The 21,868-nt window shown below is 35.9% G+C and overlaps 1 protein-coding gene and 1 long non-coding RNA gene across 2 annotated transcripts in view; both read left to right on the top strand.

Annotated features, from left to right (window-relative positions):
- The window catches only part of LOC130457257 (uncharacterized), a 32,582-nt gene extending 30,387 nt beyond the window's left edge, over positions 1-2,195 (top strand). The window contains exon 2 of the long non-coding RNA XR_008916423.1: positions 1,412-2,195. This is a non-coding gene — a long non-coding RNA (uncharacterized LOC130457257). The remainder of the gene's footprint in view (positions 1-1,411) is intronic.
- Positions 2,196-17,040: 14,845 nt separating this feature from the next.
- Positions 17,041-21,868, top strand: part of ARSG (arylsulfatase G) — a 215,623-nt gene continuing 210,795 nt past the window's right edge. The window contains exon 1 of the mRNA XM_007482748.3: positions 17,041-17,388. Coding sequence (XP_007482810.2) covers positions 17,369-17,388 — 20 coding nt within the window. The 5' untranslated portion in view covers positions 17,041-17,368. The remainder of the gene's footprint in view (positions 17,389-21,868) is intronic.

Genomic DNA, 21,868 nt, shown 5'->3' with positions numbered 1-21,868 from the left:
AGTTAAAAAGCAATAAAGTAGATTAATTCAATTGTTATTTAGGCATGTCTGACTCATGACCCTATTGTCCATACCATACATGAGGTTTTCTTAGCAAAAATATTAGAAATGGTTTGCTATTTCCTTCTCCAAGGCAATCCGAAATTAGTGTTAAGGTTAAGTGTCTGAGGCTGGATTTGAACTCAGGTCTTCCTACCCCAGGCCCAGAGCTCTGTTTCCACTGAACCATCTAAACTGCCTCTAGATAAATTCATATTATGGATCTAATCCCATCTCTCATCTGCATAAATATGTTTAATGCAGTTCTCATTATATGACACAGAAAGCCTAAAACATGAGTATTGTCTTTTTTTTGTTGACACAAACTTTAGAAGGGAGTTTGTCTACGCCTTTTAAAAATGAAGACTCCTTTGTCTAAAGTCCACTGCTTAGCATAGTCATTGCCAGGTACCTACTAAATGCTAGGTGACTGTCTGACTGACTAACCAAGTATAAAGAAACGGTTTGTGCAAGCTGAGCAACAATACTGATTCCAGAGCAATGAGATATATCCTCAATATTTATTTGCTGTGCTTGGCTTTGGTAGAGAAAGGAAATGCCATTTGTGAATCTAACTCTATGAGTGTAGTGTGTCAAATCTTAATGAATATCATTACTCCACTAATAGTGTTGAGTATAATAAAATGGGACAGTATATTTCATGGAAAGATGCTGTTCCCTTGTGGTGGCCTCCTGGCAATTTCTGGCTCTATGACCTCTGGTGGCATTTTGTTTTGTAGATCCTTCTCTGTGGATTGGGGATAGAACAGAAATCCTGAGAAGTCTATATATCCAGTCTTAAAGGCAACTTTGTAATATTGAGAAGTCCACACAGAAGAAAAAGCATATTATTGTTCACATGGTTCAATGGGGATATGACTGGGGATGTTGACTTTGAATGATCACTCTAATGAATAACATGGAAATAGGTTTTGAACAATAACACATGTAAAACCCAGTTGGAATTGCTCTTGGGTCTGGGAAGGGGAGAGGAAGGAAGGGAGGAAAAGAACATGAATCATGTAACCATGGGAAAATATTCTAAATCAGTTAAATAAGAAAATTAAAACATAATAAACATAAAACAAGAAGTCCAGAAATCCTGAGATTCTTGGTTGCAGTTGACTGATGGAATAGATATTGTCTGTATCAGAAAGGATGACCACTGATGGGGAGAAGCTACCCCAAATACCTTGGAGAGTAAAGTCAAGGTGAAACATAAAATGTCAGTTTTGTAATCTCCCAAAATACTTTATATTTTGATGATAGCTTTAAATCTCAACTTTTTAAGAGATTATAACAATAGTTATAGATACCATATTTTTTTATGTCTTTGTTAATATATATTTATAAGATCCTTTTATATTTATAGGTTGGTTGGTTATTGTCCTTCCGTACTAGAAGAGGACCAAAGTGACATCATCAGTGATTTCTTTTGACTCACGCATAAATTGCATTTAACTGAGGCAGAGCCTCTTGATTCCACTGAAGTCCAGCGGCAAGACAAAAGTCAGGATGACTGGTGATGGCTCTGGATGTAGTGAATGGCCAAGCTCCAAGTGGTTCACAGCACCTGCTTCAGCCACCTTCATGACCAAGGGGTCATGAATTATTCTCATCCCCCTTTCTGCAGAAGAAGCCTTCATATGCCTGGGGTAGACATGCCTCACCACATCCCCCAGATCACCAGTGGGTTTGGGGCCCATCAGTTAACCTTCACCCTGGTTTAGTGTACCTGTTCAGATGGTATGCAAAGGGGTGGCCACTGGGCAAGCTACAGCTTCTAGGAGCCAGGTGAGAGCTGAGTGGCAAGTGGACATACTTCTTTAGGAGAAGAACAGCCCTAGAAAGGGGTTGGCAAACTCTTACTTGAGAGATACTAGTCCTCTCTGAACATTGTGTAATTGGAAATCTTGTGCCTTTGAACTACATTTCCCAGGAGCCCATTGACTTCCTGTTGTTAAATGATGATGTAGACAGGAGATAAATTGGGTGGTCTTTCATGGCTAGCTCTCTTTCCTTCCTGGGTTGGGACATTGGTGGAGTGGGTTGTTTGAACAGTAGATTAGCCATGGGCACGTGGTTTTATTTTGTTACCTTTTTATTTTGTTACTTCTAGTGATCATTAATAAATCTTATAAAATATAATATTTAAAGTTATTGTATATTATTTTTAATTTTTACAACATCCCATGCACCCCTATTCATGTGCATATATATGTACATATTGTTTGTTTGTAAGTAAGATGCTTTTGGCTGCAAGGTGGTACACTAGCCAGAGTACTGGGCTTGGAGTTGGCAAGACCCAAGTTCAAATATGACCTCGGACCCTTACTAGCTGTATGACTTAACCTTGTTTGCCTCAGTTTCCTCATCTGTAAAATGATTTGGAGAAGGAAATGGCAAACCACTCCAGTATTTTTGCCAAGAAAACTTCAAATGGGGTCACAGAGTCAGACACAACTGAAACAACTGAAGAACAATTTCTAAGACCCTTTTATATTTAGCATTTTCCCATGTAGTGCCAAAATAACTAGCTTTTCCAAAGCTAATTTATATTATATTATACACTCAATACCTTTTTGTTGACCCTTGCTTTAGGGAGATTCTAGTCAGGAGCCAAAATGTAAAGTTTTAAGCAAATTTACTCATTACACTCATGGTGGAGTGTAAAAAGGCAAAAGAATGTGAGAAAAAGAGCCTTGCCCTTCTTGTGGGTGTTCAGACTCCATTTAAGGCAGAACCCAGTTACCCTATGTGTAGGTCAGATGGATACTTTAGGGGAGAGGATATAGTGGCCCTAGCAGTGGCTAAAATTGTTAATTAAAGTTATTAATGTTTTTCTTCCACATGGTCATCTTTCTTTGACTCTATCACTTGATTATAGTGTTCAAGTTGTGGCCAAATGTAACATCTCTGGGAGAAAGTGATCAGTAATACTCTTAATTCCTCAAGCACTTGACCTCTTACTTTCATAGAATTTGTTGTTCAGTCACTTTTTAGTCATGTCTAACTCTTCATGACTTTATTTGGAGTTTTCTTGGCAGAGATATATGCTATTTCCTTTTTTAGATCCTTTTACAGATGGGGAATCTGAAGCAACCAGGTTAAATGACTTGCCCAGGGTCACACAGCTAGTAAGTGTCTGAGGCCAGATTTAAACTCGGGAAGATGAGTGTTCCTGTCTCCAGGCCTGAGGCTCTATCTAACTGATCTTACTTTCATAGAATGTTGTAGTATAAATCAGGACATCTAAGAATGAAAAGATATCAAAAGGGACATTTAAAGTGTAAGACAATTGTCTGGAACTACAATCTTATGCAAAATGAAAAAATAAGGTAGTTGATGCTTTTGTTCTTTATCTTGTAAGAAGCCTGACATTATTTTACAACTGTTATCTGTTGTATGTTATTTGTGGTAAAATTCCTCTTTGCTTTTTCTGTGTTCTTTAGGTATTTTAGTGATATAAGTGACTTTTCCAGCCAATACTTTAAAGGAGAACTGAAGAAATCAAAGAGATTTTCTACTCATGATCATTAAATATTTGATAATCATTCCATGTCTAAAATCACCCGTCTTTTCTTATTGAGTTCCTGCAGTTTTGAAAACAAAAGAAAACATAGAAACCACTTTTAAATAAATAACAGTGGATTTCCCCAAAAATGCAGGAATAAATCAAACATTCCACCATCCCCTGCTGTTTTGTGACATAGTTTTTTAAATGTTTTTAGCAGGGACAGCTAGGTGGCTCAGTGGATTGAGAGTCAGACCTGGAGACAGGAGATCCTGGGTTCAAATCTTGCCTCAGATAGGCCCTACCTGTGTGACACTGGGCAAATTATTTAATCTTCTGCACTGGAACTCATATTTACTATCAATTATAAGATAGGTGAGGGTTTAAAAAAGTTTTTAGTATTTAGCAATTGCATAAAGATGAGAAAAATGAAATGCATAAAGATAAATAAAGATGTCATAAAACTATACCTTTTTGTTAATAATATGGTTATTTACTTTCAAAAGTCCTGCAGATTTTACAGAAACTAGCTGAAGCAATTAATATCTCTAATAAATTAGCTAAATGCAAACTAAACGTATAAAATCCAGTATTTCTTTGCACTGCTAACAAAATCCTGGAGAAAAATAGAAAAAAGGGAAGTTATATTAAAAATTATTCTAAAATTTGTTGGTATTTGGAAATTACTCTACCAAGGAACATTCAAGACCTATAGAGATAAAATTACAAAATACTCCTTAAAGAATGACAAATAGGTAGAGAGGGATATTCAAGGTTCCTAAAATTTAAGCTATGTCAATATAACAAAGATGCAGATACTACCCTAAGTAATCTAGAAAGTTACTGCTATACCAATTATACTATTACACAAGGAGATGTTTTATAGATCTGGACAAAATAATAACAAAATTCATTTGGAAGAAGAGAAGTCAGGGTAGAACAATGAAAAAAGTAGAAACGAAGGAAGAGTAGCACTTCTAGATCTCAAATGACAAAATAGTAATCATCTAAATTGTTTGTTACTGTTTAACAAAATAGAAATGTAAAGCAGTGGAACAGACTAAACAAGGAAGAATCAGAACAAATTGAGCTCATTAATTCTGTATTCAGAAAATCCGAGAATATAAATTACATGGAGAAGCTCTCCACATTTGACAAGAACTGCTTGGAAAATTGGAAAATAGAATGGCTGAAATTAAATTTAGACCAACATCATTATTTACCATATACCACAGTATACTAAAAATGGATGCATGACCTTAATATTAAAAGTTGTTCCCAGGAGTCAAAATTAGGCAGAGCAGCAGATGCAAAGAGTATTGAACTGAGAGTCTAGTTTTTCCTCCCTCATAAAGGAAAGCATTGGGAGAAGTTTGGCACTTTGGCCTCTACTCCTTCAGTAAGGAGGAAGATGCTGAGGATGCTGCCAATTAAGGCTTGAGGTAGGTGGTTCAGTGTATTGAGCACCAACCCTCAAGTCAGGAAGACCTGCTTTGTTCAAGTCTGGCCTCAGACAAGTGCAAATCACTTAATCCCATTTATCTAGCTCTTGCTCTTCTATCTTAGAGTGTTTACTAAGACCACAAGTAAGGGTTAAAACAACAACAGCAACAAAAACAGGGTTAGCAGCATGGTGATAACTTTAGAATTGATGAGCTTATCCTGAGAGGGGCATCTTGTTTGGTGCAGTTGAAACAAGTCAGGAAGATGACAGAATAAAGCAAGAAATTACCTGGCAATTTCAAATCCACCCCTTTCCCTGCCTCCAATAATTTAAAATAATGCCTCAAAAGTAAATTTTATAGCAGCTGAAATAAATAAAAGTCAGTGCAAAGCAATGAAGACAACTTGGAAGAACAATGGTGAGAAGATTAATTTGATTCTGTATCATTTTTATTTTATTTATTTAATATATTTAATATTATGATAATAGTATTAAATTATTACTATTAAATCAACAATAAAATAATTTAATTTAAAAATGTTCAAAAATTTAAAATATAAGTATTAAAATAATATATTAAATAAATACAAAATAAAAAGTATTTCTAAATATATATTAATATATTTATTTACAGTTTTTGTCATATAAATGCCTAAGTAATGATTCTTTGTCTTTAAATTTAATGTAGAAATTCAGCCTGTCTGTAATGAGTTAAGCTTAGACATTCAGCTCTCCTGCTTATCACTATTCTGTTCTTGTCTCTAGAAATTCTGCTATCTTTGAAGGATGCATATGTACACTAGGGAGTCTGATCTAGTATCTTTTTACCACCAAGCTGTCCTTTAAGGGTAACTGGTTTTCTTTCCAAAGAAATCTGGCTCACTATCTTTTAACCTTGCAAATGGACTCAAATAATGAACACTTCTTCGTCACAAAAGGGAAGGAGGAGTTTGTTGCTAATCCCTTATTGCCAACTTCCAACGAATCATATTGTCTTCCACACCTCAACTGTGTAACCAATCATATTGTCCTCATCTCCATGATGTCACCTGCTCTGTTATATTCTTTGTTCTAACCTTATAAAAATAAGTTATGACCTCATCTCAGAGACTTTGGCAAGATAGACCAAGGCAGATCTATTGACCCATTTTATTGGCAGATTATTATTAACCCTTGTTAATAACATACTATATTGCATAGAGGAAATTTGCCTCAGTCTACCTTTGTTGAATTTTACTTTTGACAGTAGGAAAGATCTGATCTACAGAGTGATGGTCTAGCCAGGAGCAAAGTGAAGATACCCCACAAATCTCAACAAACAGAAAGCTTGGAGCCAGCTAGGGGTCAGGAGCTGAAGCTCTTCTGTCTTGGAACCAATACACAACATTGATTCTAAGTTGGAAGGTAAGGGTTTAAAATAATAATAACAACAAAACCAAAAGAATGAAAAAATAGAATAGAATAAAAAATATCTTATTAGAAAAACAACTGACCTGGAAATCAGATTGTGGAGAGATAATATAAGAATTGTTGGACTACCTGAAAATCATGATAAAAAAAAAGAGTAGACTAACTCAAGAAATAATCAAGGAAATTTATCCTAAAATTTAAGAACCAGAGAGTAAAAGAGAAATTTAAAAATCCACCAGTAACTATCTGAAGAAAGCCTGAAAATGAAAACTCAAAGGAATTTCATAACTAAGTTTCAAAACTCCTAGGTCATAGAGAAAAATATTATAAACAAAAAGAAATAATTGAAATGTGTGTAGTTACAGTCAGAATAATATAAAATTTATCAGCTTCTATATTGAAAGACTGAAGAGCATGGGATATGATATTCTGAAGAGCAGAAAATCTGGGTTTGCAACCAAAAATAACCTACCAAGAAAAGTTGAGTATAATCCTGGAAGAGAAAAAAATAAATAGTTAATGAATTAAAGGACTTTCAGGTATTCTTGAGGAAAAGACCTGAACAGAATTGAACAGAAAATTTGACTTACAAATACAAAAAAATCAGAAGAAACATGAGGCCAACATGAAAGACTAACCATAAGAGATTTTTAAAGGTTAAACTGTTTACTTCTTATATGGAAAAGCAATATCTGTAATTCTGAAAAATATTTAGTTACTAAGGTAATTAGGAAAAATGTATGTGGATAGAGGGCTTGAAGTCCAATTGGGCATAATGGGATGATCTAAAAAAATAAAATAGTGTAGGGAGAAATAAAATGGAGCAAATTATCTCATTAAAAAAGATGTGTAAATAAGAACTGTTATAGTAGAGAGAAGAATGAGATAGAAGGCAAGTAGGACAGAAACCTTATTTTCATTGAAACCAAGTTAAAGAAGAAATAATATATACATCTAATTTGTTGGAAGAGAATTTCTCTCTCCATTATGTTGCTTTGTTTAATGTCATCTCTCAGTGACCTGGAGGTCAAAGACCACTGAGTAAATTCAAGTATAGATAAGCCCTCAGAGAAAGGAAATTAAAGAACCAAGGAACCTACAAGACAGAAAACTGATTCCACAGGCATTTCCCTCCAGGGTGGCCCAGGCAAATTATGAAATTATGGTGGTTCCTGAGATGTGACATGTGAGAGCTAGTGGGTGAAGAAAAGAGCTTATAAGTGGAGACCAGGTGGTTTTGGGAGTCTTCTGACTGTAGTGTGGAGGCTGAAGGAACCCTTGTGTGAATTTTAAAACTATTCCACCCTAATCAGACTATTCTTTAGAAGATTTAATTTAGCTATTTCTTGATCAGTAACAATAGAGATATTTGGAATAACAGAATCAGGTCTTGGGAAGTCCACATTTCTCCACCCTACTGTAAAGATTAAAAATTTTGGGGAAGCTGAGGCAGGTAGAAATGTGTTTCTCTCTGCAAGGAGTATTATATTTTTATGAGGTTTATTGAAGAGTAAGGATTAAGGAAAATACAGGATGAGAAAGCACGTGTCTAGGCCCAGGGGCCTAGACAACCTCACCTACATTATGAAAAGAGCTGCATCTGCTTGCAAGCAGAAACAGGAAAGACCCGCAAAAGCCTTTCCAATCAAGTTAAATACCCCTTCTCGATCTTGGCCCAGGTAAGAATTCAGTGATATTAAAAAGCATTCTGGGGAAATGGACCAAGACTTCTGGGGATTCAAGTCCATTTTTACGCTACTCAGTTTAACAAGGTCAGGATGCCTGTACCATACTCAAGATTAAGTATCTGGGAAAAAAGGCAACAGACATGTGCAGAAAACAGCTGACAGACTCGTGAGCTGTCCTAAGTCAAGCTAAGCTATCATTGGTATAGATGAGACACAGAAAAGTGATGTAAAAATGTCTATATAAGGCACATCACTTCTTCTCTCCTCCTCTTTCCCCAGAGAGACAACTCTGGCTGGCAGTGTGCTAAGTGTCCTGACATCTTGGTGTGGTGGCAGCTATTGTCTGGGTTGGTGGTGAGTTTTTCCCGGGAGCTGATTTCAGGTTCCGGCATCTTGGCTTAGCCTTTTCCTTTTTTGGAGTTCAAGCCTGACTCCTTCCTCCTTCATACTCTAAACCCTTATCTCCTAATCTCCCCCCTTGCACTAGTTGGCAGGGGGAGTAGTGGGTTGGTTAGGAGGGTTAGTGTTTTTCATAAAAGTTATGAGCTCCCCCATACTTTTCTCTAAAAACTCAAGCCGAGTATTTAGTTCTGCATTTTGTTGAATATTAGAAGGAGCAATCAGTTGGTTTGATTAAGAAATGAGTTTTTTAAGGAAATACAATATTACAGCTACAACAATCAAAGGAGGAGTAATATGTTGATTAGACTTTGCCATAAGTTCCATGGGATGAGCCATTTCAGAAAGACAAGGAATACTATATTTACAAGTTTGGTCATGGAGCTGATGAGCCAGTTGTTAAGTAAGTTGTGAACTGACTGTAACCTCATATTTCTAAATAAATAGGTGGGGATCAGGACAAGGCCAAAGCTTTCTCCAGATTTCCCTTACTCCTAATCTAGGAAGTTGTTCCCTAAAGAAAAGGAGATTTAGCCAGGACCTTAGGGCCCTGTTGCTAAGATTTAAAACAGCTGTGTTCTATTTAATTTAAGGAGAAATTGAAATGTTTTTTACTCACCTGCTCTTGCAACTGTGTTTTGAAGCTGAGTTAGCACGTTTAAAAAGACTAACAGAAGCAAGTAATAAAGAAAGGAAAGGGATTTCACAGAAATTTGAGGGTTTTCATTACAACCTATGTGGTCTGCCAAAACTGTAACCATGAAAATGTGGTTTGCCAAGACTGTGAATTGCCAAACTGTCGAGATAATTTTTAGTGTATTGATTTAAAATCTAAAATTAAGTGGTCGCCATGGGAAAATTCCCAAATATGAAAATACCCAAGTCAGCTGGGTTTTATGGAGATTTTAATTAATACAAATGAAGGAATTAAGGGAAGGAGAGAGAGAGATAGAGAGAGAGAGAGAGAGAGAGAGAGAGAGAGAGAGAGAGAGAGAGAGAGAGAGAGAGAATAGTAGAAAGGATCTAGGCCAAATGGCCTAGGCATGAGCCTAAGGGGGAGAGTGAGTCAGTCTTTATCACTCACCACAAGATCGTCTCAAGCAAGCTCCAGTCCTCCACTGAACTCCTGAACTCCTGAACTGAGTTCAGAGTCCCAACTGAATTCAATTGACCTTTTTTTAAGAGAATTTTATCTTATGTCACCTCCCCTAAATTTTCACATCTACCAATCATAGTAGACACTTTTTCCCAGGACTGCCCATTCTTAGTTCTCACCATTCTTTAGTTCTCACCTTCTCTGGGTAGATAATATCTTCTGAGTACTGGCTTGCCTTTTTTAAGTTGCTTGACCTTTTAGTGATTAATTTAACCTTTATAGATACTGAGCACCTTTTTGTATTAGATCTAAAAATAGACCAGGCTTACAGTTTTAGCTTCACTATAAGTATGAGTCAGGGACTTTTCATTGTTCAATCAGGAGTTTGAAACTTTATCTTCCCCTAAGGCACTGTCTGAGTAGGGTGGAGTAATTTTAAAAGTTCTCAATACATTCCTGACCAAGTACCTCCATTGTTAAAAATGGGTAATAGCTCAATCAAATCTTCTGAAGTAGAGTCTGAGCAGTTTTAAGATTCACAGCCCTTCCTTTGGGGAATGGCTAAACAAATTGTGGTATATGTTGGTGATGGAATACTATTGTGCTCAAAAAAAAAAAAGGAACAACCTCCAGAAATTGATACAGAGTGAGAGGAGCAGAACCAGGAGAACATTGTACATAGAGACTGATATGCTGTGGCACAATCTAATGTAATAGACTTCTCTACTAGTAGCATTGCAGTGATCCAGAACTGTTTGGAGGGACATATCAGAAAGAATGCTATCCACATCCAGAGAAAGAACTATGAGAGTAGACACACAGAAGAAAAACAACTGCTTGATCACATGGGTCGATGGGGATATGACTGGGAAATTAGACTCTAAGCAATCACCCTAGTGCAAATATTAATAATATGGAAATGGGTCTTGATCAATGACACATGTTAAATCCAGTGGAATTACCCATCAGATACAGGAAGGGGATGGGGGGATGGGAAGGAAAGAACATGATTCTTGTAACCATGGGAAAAATATTCTAAGTCATCTAATCAAAAAATATTGAAATTATGAAAGTTTTTTGTGAATTTGAAATCATAAAGAAGTCTATTTCTCTTACTTTTTTCTTTTGAGGACACCACCATTCTTCCAGTTGCTTAGGTTCCCACATTAGGAGTCATAAACTCTTCCTTCTCTCACCCTTAGCATCATCAATAAAGTAATGGATTTGGGAATCAGGAAAACCTGAGTTTGAATCCTGCCTCAGATATTTTTGGCTAAATGATCCTGGGTAAATCACTTAATCTTTCTGTTCAGTTTACTCATCTGTAAAATGGGGATAATGATAGCACTACCTCTTATTGTTTCTAAAGCACAGGTTTAACTAAACTCAAGAAACTCTCTTGCTTCTAAGATAAAAAACAGAATCTTTTTGGTTTTTAAGAATCTCTACAATTTAACTGCAACCTACCTTTCACATTGCACATTCTTTTCCTTCACACACACTACAAACCTGTCAAACTATTCTGTCCATTGTTGTTCCTAATACAAATATTTTGCTTCTATATCTTCACACAGACTGTTGTTCTTGCCTGGAATGAACTCCTCCCTTAATGTCTCTCTAATATAATTCTTGCTTTTTTCAAAACTTAGTTCTAATGACACTAATGATCTAACCACCTACTAAATTACTTTGTATTTACCATTCTGTATTAATTTTGTTTCTCTCTAAAAGAATATAAGTTCCCTGAGGATATGTTCTGTTTCATTTCTGACTTCCTAGCCATAGTACCTAACCCAGTGCCTAGTATATAGTAAATATACAAATAACTGCTTGTTGAATGAATGTTGAATGAAATATCCTTTAAAATGAAATTCTCAGTGCTAGGTAAGTTTTCTCAATGATCTTTGAAAATTGCTCATGCACTCAAGCTTTTCATTATAGTCTCTTCTTAATGATTACACTATTTAATTATCTGTGTTAGCCATTTTAGAGAGGAGTGGTTTCCCCTAGAGGTTACCGTAAGATTGTTGTGTTGGTATATCTGAAATAAGAAACCAAATAAATAGCAAGACCATAGAAAAGCATTAAATCTGTTATGGATTTTATTTCTTCAGGGAACAATACCACTTTGTGTGTGTAGCATTGCTCTTTTAAAAAAAAAAACTTTTGTTTTTACATTAACTTTGTTTTTTTAATTCAAAGATATTTTATTTTCTCAATTATATGTAATAATTTTCAACATGTTTTCTGAAATAATAAGACCTAGATTGTCTCCCTTTCTTTCTGCTCAGAGATGGTAAGCAATTTGATCTGGATTTTACATATGTTATAATTTACATTAATTTTCAATCAATAAATCAATCAACAAATATGTATTAAAGCACCTGTTCTCTACCAGGCACTATAATTACTGGGAATGCAGAGGCAAAAATGAAATGGCCCCTGCCTTCAAGGGTTATTACATTTTATCTGGAGAACCAACCTGCACATATGTAAAATAAACACATTATGTATAAATACATAGGTAAAGTATTTTGGGGTGGGGGAGGAAAGTGAGGAACTGCTGAGAGGAATCAAAGGTGGCTCCCCCATAGGAGGCGATGTTTGAGTTGAGCTTTCAAGGAAATGAGGGTTCTCAGAGACAGAAGCAAGAAGAGAATGGATCCCAGGTATGGGGATAACTCTGTGCAAAGACAGGTCAAGTAATGGGATTCCATGTGTAAGGAATAGCAACAAGGCTGGTTTGGATGAATTTGAGAGTGTATCATGGGAAGTCATATATAATGAGCCTGGAGAGGAAGGTTGAAGTCAGGTTTGAAAGGTTTCAAATACCAAAAATCTGTTTTACCTTTAGGAGGTATAACAGTTAAAATTCTCATATCTTAATTTTATAATTATCACTTATTAAAAAATAGCAAAAAGCAGGCCAGAGAGAAGCAGATGCTGCTTGGCTGACTAGCTGGGAGAATGGGAGCAAGGGGTCACCCAGCCAGCCAGTGTTTCTAACTGGCCTCTCCACCAGCCCAGAGCCAGACTGCCAGGTCTACTGGGTTTGTGGTTCCCAGAAAAAGCCCTGGCTTCCTCTCCTCCATCAATTTATACTCTGGGGTAAAGTGACCTCAATCAAAACAAGAGGCAGGTCTTCCAGATGCCAAGAGTCCTCATGACAGTACAGCATAGCATGGCATTTCCCAGCATGAAGGCTAGAACCAGCTAAGATCCTTATCCAAGAGTCTTTGTTTACAGATAAAACAAAGAGCTGGTCTCTGCCAGTTTTTACCTCTAGACCAAAGGAGGGACCTAATATAAACTTGGGGAGAAGCAATTTGAGCTTTAGCCCTTTAAACAAACTTTTTAAAGTGCTAAAGATCATTTCACAGAAAATATCTCAATTTGGTAGGGGACCCCAGGATTCCCTTGGACACAAGTATTTCAGGTCAAAAAAGAAAACAGGAAAATTCCTTTCCTTCCTTACATACTTGTAGTGCTGAAGAAAAGGTGACCTTAGGCATCAGAGACCCAGGATAAGGGAAGACCCCTGAGAGAAATATTCCCCTTGAATTATCCCCTAGATTTTGAGGTGGACACAGATATACATCTTCCGGTTATGCTCTAATACCATCGGATTGTATCTAGAACATATAGTTGTCCCCTAAACTATTCCCCATCACCCCTTGTATCTTCAGGATGCAAAACATCACTCTAGCCCTAGTCAGATAACAAACATCCTCCACTTCTGCCTAACCCATTCCATCATCCTTTCTCTAGTAAAAGGGTATCTAAAGCCCAGAATACATCTCCTCTAGGAGGCAGTACTCCATCGGCACTCTTCTGGTCATTTCAACATGAATTCCAAATCAATAAATTTCTCTTTCTATTTCTAAGCTACGTTTTGGAGCCTTGCTTGTTGTTGTCCTGAACCTGGGGTTCACCTCAAGTTCCCTCACAACAAATTCAGTATTAATTTTCCCCAAAGGAAATAACGAGCTGTGGGGATGTATTAAGCAAGGGAGCAACCTGGTGAGATCTGTTCATTCTGTTTTTTCCCTGTATAATTTTATTTCTTTGATATCCTTTCATTATTTTATTTTTTCCCAATAAATTCTTAACATTGTTTTATAAAAGTATGTGCTCCAAATTCTCTTCCTCCTTTTCTTCCTTCTCCCCTCTTTGAGATGGTAAGAAATTTAATATAGGTATAGAAGACACATGTTACCCCTGCCTCAAAAAAAAAAAGAAAATATAAGTGAAAAATAGTATGCTTAATCTGCATTCTCATCAGTTCTTTCTCTGAAAGTGGATAGCATTTTTTCATCATAAATCATTCAGAATGGTCTCAGATCATTGTATTGCTGAGAAAAGCTAGGTTGTTCACAGTTGATTATTGTATAATATTGCTATTACTGTGTACAAATGGTTTTTTTGGCTCTGCTCACTTCATTTTATATCAGTTCATATAAGTTTTTCCAGGTTTTTCTGAAATCATCCTGCTTATTGTTTCTTATAGAGAAATAGTATTCTATTATAATCATATACCACAACTAGTTCAGCCATTCTCCACTTGATAGACCTCCCTATTTTAGGAATATCAATTTGACTTTTTTTAATGAAAGACATTATATAGGGGAGAGATTTATGGCAAGAGGATCAATTAATAGGTGTTGGCAGGGATGGCATAAAGGATGTCTAGACAAGAGGGAATGAAGGTATGAACTTGAATGGTGATCTTGTGATCTTTTCAAGGAAATAACAATACAGAGGATGCATTATCATCTGGTTTGGTGCTGTAACACAGGGATTACACCTTTCCATCTGAGGTCCAGTTGAAACTCCCTATTAGACTGTCAACTTGAGTGTTGAGACTCTCTTGTCTTTTTTATTTGTACCCCATCACTTAGCAAAAAAAAAAAATTTATAAATTTTTTTAATAAAAAAAGTAAGTTTTATTATTTCACCATTCCTATCTGTACAAACAACATTTCACATCCATAGAACTTCACTTCAAAATAAAGGCAGAGGGGGCAGCTGGGTAGCTCAGTGGAAAGAGCCAGACCTAGTGGGAGGTCCTAGGTTCAAATCTAGCCTTAGACACTTCCCAGGTGTGTGACCCTGGGCAAGTCACTTGACCCCCATTGCCTAGCCCTTACCACTCTTCTACCTTGGAGCAATACACAGTATTGATTCCAAGACAGAAGGTAAGGGTTTTAAAAAAATTTAAGGCAGACCTCTTCTCTGGAGCCAATTTGGTGATTATTACACAATGTTCAGTTTTATTTTCTTGTTCATTTATATGAACAATACCTTTCTAATTACTGTGGTCAACATCCAACTGTTTTTCCATTTCCTTCTAAAAGCAGCACAGTTAGACTCTTATATTCTACATCCTTAGTGTATTTCTGATAAATTAAATTATTTCCATAGACCAGAAGGAAAGTGAATGTGTCAAATCATTTAATGTTGATAATTTGAGCTTAGAATTTAAGGTCTCCTCAAATTCTAAAATTCTATGATTCTATGGGGTTATTTTTTATTCCAATTTATTATATGATTTGTCTTACCTTTAACACATATTAGCTATGTGACCACAGACAGTCCATTTAACTTCTCAATGCCTCAGTTAACTCTCAGATTATAAATTAAAGGAAAATTACCAATCTACATCAGTGGAAGGGATTTTTACCCTATGAGTTGCCCATACCAATAAGAGTGCAAATGCAGAACAAATATATGTTGTTTACGTACTTGTATATTAAATAACATTCTTTCAGTCTAAGAAAAAAAGATCACACTAGATGAAAAAGCCATTAATTTTGTGCTGAAACTAGCAAAACAATAATATTTGCTTTTCAATACTGAGACAAGCATCACATGAGCATTACTCAATCATTTCATGACCATTATTCAATGGCTATATATATGTTACAGGTGACATATAATGTATACTCTAATGTACCATAAACAGTAATATTTTCTCTACTTCTGGCGAAATGCTTATCATCCAAATTGTATAAGAAAAACTTGTGTTTCAATAGGTTTGTGGATTGCCTCTAAGTTCTTTGTTACCCAACTGATATATTACTATTAGGTTTTAAAAAACACTCTTACCTTTTGTCTTAGTGTCAATTCTAAGATGGAAGAGCAGCAAGCAGGCAATCAGGATTAAAGCACATAACTTGGAAATGTCAGATTTAAACCCAGGTCTTCCTGACTCCACACCTAGTGTTCTAACCACTGCGTAACCTAGTTATTCCTATTCCAATTAGTTTTAACATATACTTTTATATTTATGTAAAAACATACAAATGCTTTGTGATTATGTTAATATAGGTTGAACAAAGTTTCCTTTTCCTATAAAACAAGAGTTCTTAATCTAGAGCCCATTAACTTTTTTTAAGCTAATAAAATATCTATTAAAAACTATATACATATTCTCTCTCTCTTTATATATATATATATATATATATATATATATATATATATATATATATATATATATATAATGGTACTGTCCAGCTCTTTGTGGCCCTGTAGAACACACTATCCTTGGGGTTTTCTTGGCAAAGATATTGGGCTGCCATTTCCTTTTCCAGTGGATTAAGGCAAACAGAGGTTAAGTGCCTTGTCCAGGGTCACATATCTAGTAAGTATGAATATGAATTTGAACTGAGGCCTTCTGGACTCCAGGTCCAGTGTTTCATCCACGGAGTCACCCGACTGCCTAAATAGATAAATAGATAGCTTGTATTTCAGTATAAATGATTTCACTTATATTCCTATATATTTAAATTTTGTGCATTTGAAAACATCCAAGAAGGGTTCCTCAATCTCTGAAGTAACCATGACAAAAAAAAATTAGATCCTTCATTATAAATCAGATTCACAATTTGGCCTCTTTATAAATCATTTCCCAAGTCATAGGTTAGTCTGGGATGCCTTCCATTAATTGATGGGCATTTATAAAATCAACTTGTTCTTCTGTTTCCAGGAAGAAAAAGATCCTTGATGCCCAGAAATATTAGAATGAAGTCTCTCCAGGGAGTGGAGCTTAGAGTGTTAGACCTAGAGACAGGCAGACGTGACTTCAAATCTGTTCCCAGATACTTATTAAGTGTGTGAAGCTGGGCAAGTCACTTAAACCCTGTCTACCTCCCTTTCTTCCCTATAAAATGGGAAATAATAAGAACTCCTACTTCCCAGGGTGATTGTGAGATAATATTTTTAAAGGACTTTGTAAACCTTAGAGTCCAGAGATGAAATGTCAACATTTGAGCCCCGCAATGAGTCCAGATAAGGCAGAAAAAAATTGGCAGGGATTTATCTTTGGATGTAGACACAGCTGACTATCTGAAAGCTAAATTCCCAGGATATAACAGCTTTTAAATGCAAGTTGTGGCTGGGAAAAGAGCTCATCTCCCTGGTCTTTCTTTCAGATGAAGGATTCTGAACGTGAAGCAGGCAGCTCCTAGACAACTAAATGTTTGGTCCTGTGCTCAGGGCCCCTCTGGAGCAGGAAGGACTGGGGCTGGCTTTCACTGCTGGGTTTTTGGTATGGTAAATGGGTGTGTGCCTGCCTGCCTCGGAGAGGGTGTGTCTGCATGTGGGCTGTGCAACGGAGTGCCCAGGAGGGCTGAGGCCCAAGTGCTGCTCACTGGCCAGCCCGTGGCGTAGCTGTGGCCAGGACTGCCTGACCCAAGGGAGGAAGGAGTACGTCTCCGGCTCTCGGACACACATACCCAGGCTCTCAGGCAGAAAAAGAAACGTGGTATTTGGAGACATGGATGAGGAGGCCCACTGACCAGTAAGTGAAAGGAACTCTTTAGTAGAGCACTTGATTCTGGCCTCATGTTTAGGCCCTTCCATGATTTTAGGACATCTCTCTCTCTCTCTCTCTCTCTCTCTCTCTCTCTCTCTCTCTCTCTCTCTCTCTCTCTCTCTCTCTCTCTCTCTCTCTCTCTCTCTCTCTCTCTCTCTCTCTCTCTCTCTCTCTCTCTCTCTCTCTCTCTCTCCCTCTCTTCCCTTTTCTTTCTCTCACTCTCTCTCCTCCCTTCTTTTTCTTTCTCTTTCCCTTCTTCCCTCTCCCTTCTCCCCTCTCTCCTACGTTTCCTCCCCCTCTTTCTCTCTCCCTCTCATCTTTCTTCTCCCTCTCTCAGAGCTCTCAGTTCCTCCCTCTTTCTCCCCCTCCTCTCTCTCTTTTTCTTCATCTCTCAGAAGTAGATAGAGCATTTATTAAGCCCTTAGTATGTGCTACATACTGTGCTTTTCCCTCCTGCTCCATCTTGTTCATTTGAATAGTACCAAATTTAGACATTCATTATAATATAATTCAGCTGTGTTGGGAAAATTATAATAATCTCATATATCTATCCATATATATGATGCGTATGTAAATGTACTATGCCCATATGTATTATATCCTATATACTCTCTGTATACTCAGTATATTATGTCTACACACACAACACACTATGGCAAAGAATCTTTAAAGTACTATATATTAAATCTATACAGTAGGACCTATATCCAGCTCTCCATTAGTAAAACCATGGATATTGTAAGCCAACACATTCTCTCCTTGCTCTTGGCTGGTTTGCTATGAGGCCTAGCATCCCTCCACCAAAACACTAACTAACAAAAAAACTAAACTAAACTAACTAAAAAGTGAAAGTGAAAGCAGAAGAGCCTACTGTCATTGACCAGGAAAACTGATCCAGGAAGGGAAAGCAAAGTCCAGGATAAAGGAGCCCTGATGTATTTTTAAATCTTTTTTTAAAAACTGTCTTGGAAAAGATATTTATTCCAACTCATAGGAGCCATAAGGACTGGACAGTTGGGTTAAATGACTTGCCCAGGGTCACACAGCAAGGAAGTGTTTAAGACCGGATTTGAACCCAGGTCTTCCTGATTCTACACTTGGCTTTCAAAATGTTTCCTAGCTATCCCTATACACTTATTTTTGAAGGATCAACTTAGCTAAATTTAGAAAATTTCACCATCAAATAGGTTGGCCCCAGAGTGGTGATAAAATTTCTTTAGCTATGGGAATTCTTGAGGACTGTTTAATAAGCCATAGTTGAAATCCTCAGTGGAGGAAGTACTCACATTTAAAAAGATTGGTAGGAAATGAACAATTTCAGGATAATTACAGTAATTTAAAACTCAGGGAGTTGTAATGTTATCTGTTTTGTTGGTTGATGATTTAGTTTTTGTTTGAGGTACTAAACAATTTAGGTTAAATTATTATGAATTACATTACTTGTTTCTCAGTTATCTTTTGAGAGGTTTCAAAGGCATTTGCTTGAAGATCTCTTAAAAACCATTGATGTGCCAATTGTCTCTGTTAGGAGAATTTGGCAGAAGCAGTTTTACATTTTTTGACTTATTGGTTTTGTCACTCCCTTCAATAACAAAAGCTGCTCTAGATTGGATCTGAATGAGTTTGCTACAATGAAACTAGGAATTTTGCAAAGTTGGTGAAAGAATATATACTCATTTGATTTGGGTAACTTTTTTTCCTTGTTCTGTGGAAGAATTATAAAAACTATAACACTAGGGGGACCTACTCAATTTATACAATAGTTGGCCAGATTGTTAGAACCCTATTTACATTAACTTTGTATACAAAAATGTTTTTGTCAAAAGCAACATTGGAAATGTAGAAGGTCCTATATCTAATGTAAAGTCCTGGTGGGAGTGATTATTTAAGCTATTCTTTTTATTTTTAATCTTTAAAAAACTGATGCTTTTCTTTTTACATCCCATTCATTTCAAAGCATAGTATATTCATCCCCTACTCAAAAAGATATCCCTTGTAACAAAAAATTAAAATGAAAGAAAAATATCAGTTCAACAAAACCAACCACATTGTCTCTGATAGTGTATATCCTATGCCACATCCATAGCTCTGCACTTCAGTAATGAATGGAGGGTGTGTGTGTGTGTGTTTTCAACTCTTCTCCAGGCTAAACTTAGGAAATTATAATTAAATAGAATTTCTTCTTTTTTTTTGGTTCTTTGGTTTATGCCATTGTAGTCACTGTGTTTACTATTATCTGATCCTGCTTACATCAGTTACATCAATTACTCTACATCAGTTTATAAAATTCTTTCCATGGTTTTATGAATTATTTATATATGTCTAGCAGTGGGAGTTAAAGTATGAGTTAAAGTATGAATATTTTATTAGCCTTTTATAGGTTTTTAAAAATTATTTTATTTTCAATCAAAAAGCATTTCATTCTTGGGGGCAGCTGGGTAGCTCAGTGGATTGAGAGCCAGGCCTAGAGACGAGAGGTCCTGGGTTCAAATCTGGCCTCAGACACTTCCTAGCTGTGTGACCCTGGGCAAGTCACTTAACACCCATTGCCTAACCCTTACCACCATTCTGCCTTGGAACCAATACATAGTATTGACTCCAAGACAGAAGGTAAGGGTTTAAAAAAAAAAAAAGCATTTCATTCACAAAACTTAATCCCAAATTACTTATTAGAATGTTTGGACCAATTCACATTTCTCTCATTAATATATTTTATGGGCCTATCTTTCCATGACCTATCCATCAATGACTGTTTACATCATTTATCATTGCCAATTTGGTAGGTGTGAGATGATACCTTAGTATTCTTTTGATTTGCATCTCAATATAAATGATTTGGACCAAGCTTTAATATGATGTTAATGGTTTCGATTCTTTCAAGAGCCATTTCTTCATATCTTTTTGCCTTTTGATTGAGGAATGACTCTTGCTCTTGATGTGTTGATTCCTCATATATCTTAAATGTTAGACCCTTATCAGATATATATGGTGCAATGATTTTCCTCTTATTTTAGCTATATTGATCCTAAAAAAATACTTTCTAATTTCATGTCATTGAAATATATTTTTTTGTGCTTATCATTTTGGTTAAAAATTCTCTCCCTAGCCATAGTTGCAAATACCTCCATCCATCTTCCTCCATTAAAAAAAGGTGACTGATTATTTTAAAAATTGAGTATCCATATCTAAGTTATTGTATGACATGCCTATGTTGTTTTGGCAAACTGCTTTGTGATTTTTCCAGCAGTTCTTGTCAAAGAGTTCTTCCCAAAGTAGAGTTGTTCTGAGCCTCTATTTATTTTTTAGGTCATGTTTTAATATCTCTTGGGTTTCTATTTTTTAAAGCATTTTTAAGCATTTTGTTCAAAGAGCTAAGAGATTGCTAATATTACTAATATTCAGGATAGCTATGTCTACTTAAACTATTCCTAAATCTTTATGGATCAAGAATATATATTTAGGCAAGGATTCTTTTTCATTTTTTTTAATGTACCTACCACCACCACCAAAAACATTTAAATAACAATTGTTTAAGAATTATGTGCCAACCCATAAACTGCACATTATTGACAATTTGTTTAAAATTATATAAATTATATATGTATGCTAATATAAATAACCTGTGCTTTTGAATTCCCTTTGGATTTCTTTTATTTTGATATTTTTTCTCTTGATTTTGTGGCTCTTATTTTTTAAAATGTAATTATTTTATGTATTCTTTTTTATTTTTATCTCTTCATATATTTCCAATATTTATCATTTTTAATAATATAATTCAATTGATTACATTCAGATATCACAGTCTATTCAACCATTTTGCCCAGTTTGCATTTGTGTAATTTCTAGTTATTTTGTCATAACAAATGAAGCTTCCATGAATTTTTCATATATATATATATATATATATATATATATATATATATAAAACTTTCTACCCTCTCAAAAATGCCCTTAGGGCCTAATCCCTAATGGGATCCCCAGGTTATTGAGCATGAACAATTTTACAGCTCCTAATGTATATATTTCCATCTTGTTTTCTAAAAAATAAATCACAGCTATTATAGCAATATGTTAGGCCTGTTTCTCTATGCTCCTATTAGCATTTAATTTGACCATGTTTAACTTGATTGGTCTTTAGACAGCAGACACAATCTGTTGCCAGGACCATACTCTTTCCAAAAAGAAGTCTTTCTAGCATGGTCATACCCAGTGGAACTTCTGTCCTAATGCTAGAATCCCTTAGGAATGCGAGATTATCTCCATAGGATGATTGGTGTTAAAATAAGACTTTTACAGAATATTTATTTATTTATCCATTTTCTTCCCATGGATGAATTTACCCCATTTACACTCAAGTTACTAGCTATGCATTTCCATATACTCCATTCTTCCTCAGTGTTTGGGCCCTACTTCTTTCTTTCTGCTATATGCCTCCTCAGATGTCCAATTTTCTTTGACCAATACT

Source organism: Monodelphis domestica, chromosome 2 (assembly GCF_027887165.1).
Source record: "Monodelphis domestica isolate mMonDom1 chromosome 2, mMonDom1.pri, whole genome shotgun sequence".
Taxonomy (NCBI): domain Eukaryota; kingdom Metazoa; phylum Chordata; class Mammalia; order Didelphimorphia; family Didelphidae; genus Monodelphis; species Monodelphis domestica.
This window is presented reverse-complemented; position numbering and strand designations above follow the sequence as displayed.